At 37.2% G+C, this 4,582-nt stretch overlaps 1 protein-coding gene across 6 annotated transcripts in view; it reads left to right on the top strand.

The window, feature by feature from the left end:
• LOC108686246 (rho GTPase-activating protein 44-like) overlaps nt 1-4,536 on the top strand; it is a 7,640-nt gene extending 3,104 nt beyond the window's left edge. The window contains exons 3-10 of one of the 6 annotated variants that reach the window (XM_018191448.1): nt 163-463; nt 642-866; nt 986-1,283; nt 1,365-1,604; nt 1,719-2,536; nt 2,624-2,799; nt 3,078-3,125; nt 3,207-4,536. In XM_018191448.1, the coding sequence (XP_018046937.1) occupies nt 163-463; nt 642-866; nt 986-1,283; nt 1,365-1,604; nt 1,719-2,536; nt 2,624-2,799; nt 3,078-3,125; nt 3,207-3,509 (2,409 nt within the window). In that variant the 3' untranslated portion in view covers nt 3,510-4,536. Of the gene's footprint in view, nt 1-162; nt 464-641; nt 867-985; nt 1,284-1,364; nt 1,605-1,718; nt 2,537-2,623; nt 2,949-3,077 lie in introns of those variants that run through there. The other 5 variants (XM_018191450.1, XM_018191447.1, XM_018191446.1 and 2 more) reach the window with 5 other exon arrangements.
• The last annotated feature ends 46 nt before the right edge of the window (nt 4,537-4,582 follow it).

Below are 4,582 nucleotides of genomic sequence, written 5' to 3'. Positions count from 1 at the left end.
ATATAGGAACTTTTTTTTTTTGAGATTCTAAATATTAAAAGAATATAAAAAAATTAATGTTTTTTTCAAGTTATAGATAAAATTACTTCTTTAAAGACTCTTTATATTTATTGCTTTTATTCTAAAATTCATTAAATGATTGCTAAACCTTTATTTTTTTAGAAAAAATGCCCCGAGTATGTACTCGGGCAAACTATGTTGGAGAATGCCGGCGAGGATGGCCTCATGAGTTTTGCGCTAGTAGAATGTGGACGAGTGCAGATGTCACTGGCTAACGAAGCCATGGAACACGAGGCTAAAGTCGAACAATATGTGGCTACTCCGCTGCAACATATTTTAGACACTGATGTACCAAATATATTGAAGCATAAGAGAAATCTGCATCGTCTTACTATGGATATGGACAGTGCCAGAACGAGATATTTTCAAGCAGTTAAACTTAGTCATAGTAAACTTAGTACTGGTAATGATTTGTTTTTTTTTTCTTTATTTTATTTGATGTATTATATATTGTTATTATATGAAATTCTTTTGATTTATTCTACATATACAAAGCGATTTATAAAGATTTACAAAAATTTGAAATGTGCTAGAAAAATTATTTAAAATATCTAAGGTTTATGTTATATTTTATAACATAGGTCCAGGAGCAACAAAGATAGAAAACTTGAGAGAAGAACTAGAGGATGCCGAATCGAAAGTTGAGCAATGCCGAGATCAGTTGGCAGCAGAGATGTTCCAACTCATGTCACGTGAGACTGAATTAGCTCAGACGATTATTCAGTATGTAAAACTTCAACGAGCATATCATGAAAGTGCATTACATTGTCTTGAAGATCTTATACCTGGATTGGAATGCTATATTAGTAAGTTTTAAGTTAAATTATAAATTATAAAAATGCTCTTATATAGTAAAATCTTAGTACAAATTGGTACAACTCATAAATAAAAGCGAAAGACGCTTATACTACAATCACAATTACAGATGACAATGAAATGAAACCTGTTTATGGATATCCCCTTGAAGAGCATCTTAGAGTAACAAACAGAAAAATCGCACTGCCCATACAACTGTGTGTATCCGCGTTACTGCGTTTAGGTATAGAGGAGGAAGGTCTTTTCAGAATAGCTGGCGCCGCCTCGAAATCACGACGAATTAAATTAAGTCTGGACGCCTGCTGTCTTACTTTAACGACGGCCCTTGAATACAAAGATCCACATGTTATTGCCGGCGCGTTGAAATCATATTTACGGGAATTACCAGAGCCTTTATTGACGTACAAGTAAATATTACACTCAATCAAAATCAATAATTATCACTGTACATATAATAATATAATGTCTATGTATATATTATACATCAGATTGTATCCCGAATGGATGGCTGCTGTAAAAATCTCACACAGTGATATGAGATTACGAGCTCTTTGGGAAGTATTACACAAGTTACCACCGGCGAACCTGGAAAACTTGCGGTTTTTAATTAAGTTTCTAGCTGTGCTCACGAAGAATCAAGATGTAAATAAAATGACGCCGCAAAATATCGCTATCGTCATCGCACCAAATCTAATTTGGAGTCCACAAGAGGACACAAATACAATAGTGTAAGCAATTCTTTCTTTGTTATATGTTTGTGTGTGTGTGTGTGTGTGTTCGTATTAGAATGCTTTAATGAATAATTATTAGAAAAACTGCTCATGCTTCTGTTATGTTTGCAGGATGAACATGAGTACAGCAAACAACTCTAGTCTTATAGTAGACCAATTAGTTACGTATGCAGATTGGTTCTTCCCTGGCGAAGTGGATTTTGATCGTGATCTTTGGGGCATCATCAATGATACAGAACATCAGACAGTCGGCATGCGCCGCTGTGTATCTAACAGTAGTCTTAGTGATCACGGCGAAAGTCCAACGCAAGGCAGCCCGAAACCAGCAGCACGTCGAAAGAATAAACTAGCGCCAACACCGCCAAGCGGCAATACTCCAGATCGACATGACAAACCTCCACCGACACCAGACAAACCACCGCGAGCCTTGACGTCCACTCTGAATCGAGCAACATATAAAAGTCAAAAGCACGAAGTGAATACCGAATTGATAAGACACGAAAGCAATGTAGAAAAACGAGATATACAAGAAAAGCATTTGGAGACGGAACCGAAATCACAATCGGTCTCAGAATTGATTTCGACAGAGGTTCATTCTACCGATAATCCCGAACGATTGCAGGAAACCATCATTCACCAAAGTGAAGTATTCAATTACAATGAAGCAGACAAAAGTGTCCAAGAACAACAGAAATGCGATGTAAAAATAAATGCACCGAGTGCAAAGGAGAAACCAAATGGAAACTCGTCCGATAGTACAAGTATTGCTAAAATAATTAGCAACATTAACCTTCATCCAGAAATGGAGCATAATGAGACTATAGTGCAGAGACCAAAACCAGTGCCTACAGAGAAACCAACCACATTAGAAAGAAAAAGACCGATTGCAGCACCGAGAAGTATAACGAATATCGTGCATAACACAACAGGTAAAATATTTCTTAAAATATTATTTTAATATAAAGTATTAATATAAAATATTATTTGATTATGATGATATCTGTGTTTAATTGTAGCAGAAGAAGGAGTCGAATTACGTAAAAAGCTAGAGAGTAATACGAACATAACACCGAATGAAAGAATAAGCAGTAAACCGGCGATACCTGAACGACCACCTGGTTTAATTCGCCCGTCGAGTCTTATGAGGCAACAGCCACGTTCCACTAACGATAATCTAGAAACCGATCCGGGGGTGAGTAATAATTTAGCGCAGCTAAAGTTTCATCTGTACAGATATATGATAATTATTTATAAATGTAGTTACTACGAGTGGACAACAAATAACACTGCCTGGATATTACATTTTGAGATAACGTAAGCTATATGTGAAATAAAAGCTGCACCGCAATTGATCTAAAGCTTTTTCACGCGTACATATTTGCTTTCTAATGGCATTCTTTGTTATGTATATTGTTAAATAATAATTTATGATGAAACTCTAAGTTTTCTTTTTTTTTAAATCGTCTACAGCCTTTAACGCTGGAACGAGCTCATGTGTATTCCGTGGACAAACAGCAGGTCAGTATAATACAAGTGCGTGGGGGGAACAACGCCATCCCGGGCGAGAGCACTGGCAACACGGCAACTTCGAACTTGCAGAGAAGTCCAAGTGTGGGTAGCAGGCCGTCGTCGATGTCATTATATGGCGCTGAACGCTCGGAGAAGCCCGAGAGGCCGGACGCGCCGCGTGAACAGCAGGCGAAGGCGCACGCACGCACCAGATCGGAAGGTAATATTATAGATGTCCAAACGCAGACCAATACGGTGGTGACGGTTCTCAAGTCGCCGCAACAGAAGCCAGCCTCACCAAGAGTTCACCAGCGACCGCCGAGGCCGCAACCGCCGCCCCCGCCGCCGCCTACTGCACGGCCTAAATCGGATCAAGAAAGCACCAATCTCTAGCATAGCACGATACGATACAAGAGACAATTACGATCTTGAATTCGGGATTCTCGAGAATTCACCGATTTATTACGGTTAAAAAAGTTCTACACATGACAATATGTCACTGATGAAGTCTATTAAGTGAATTGTAAAAAGTTATTGGAAATCTTCGATCGGTTGAAAAAGCTTCGTGATCGTAAAGAAACAACATTCATTCGTCGGTGAATGGAAACGAGACGAGTATTTTGTAGGTTTGATATAAGATTCGGACAGAGTTACTCTATTTTTTCCGTGATCTCCCTATTTGTACGATTTCTTATATCCGGTATCCAATTCACAAGATAATCCTTATAAGAGCATTCTGACAATTGCCATTGTATGAAAATGAGAGGAAGACGAATATGTATTTTAAAGGCGTTTTGCCTTCGGCAGCTATTAACACACCGTGTTAATATGTCCTTTCCAAACTGTTTTAGGAACATATCTAATTTCGTAATCGATCATAATATTTTGCAGCCTACTTCTATCGACTTTTATACTTATTGCGAATAAGGAAAAACGAATTTAAAAGTAAGAACACTTCGCATTTCCACTGTAAGCATTCAACGCACAAAGCTCGGTGCGTGTAATATACGTGAAATTATAATTACAGGAATGAAACTTTAATCCGTGAAACGTTAAATAATAACATTTTCACTTACAATACCAATTTGCAATCGATACGTCCATTGATAGAAAAACGAATTAATGTACGAAATGACTGACATGATTAATATGTTGGATCAACGAGTGATATTTATTAGTGAAACTTGTTTGTTAATCGTTACAAAACGCCGAAATGAACGTATCTTGCTTTATATTTGATGACTTTTGACATTCGACTCTGAATTACTGTTAATACCTAAAATTCGACTTTTAATATAGTTAAATATTAATTTTTACATGTTTAATCACGGTATATTTCCATGCAATGAACTCGTGATCCTGAGTCAGAATAAGAAAGATTGCGTATACGTATGTCGTACACACACACACACACACACACACAAACATGAGATTTGTCATATATCAAGCTCTATATATATATATAT

This window comes from Atta colombica, unplaced genomic scaffold (genome assembly GCF_001594045.1).
Source record: "Atta colombica isolate Treedump-2 unplaced genomic scaffold, Acol1.0 scaffold166, whole genome shotgun sequence".
Lineage (NCBI taxonomy): Eukaryota > Metazoa > Arthropoda > Insecta > Hymenoptera > Formicidae > Atta > Atta colombica.
Note: the sequence above shows the minus strand (reverse complement) of the source record. Positions and strands in the feature narration are given on the sequence as shown.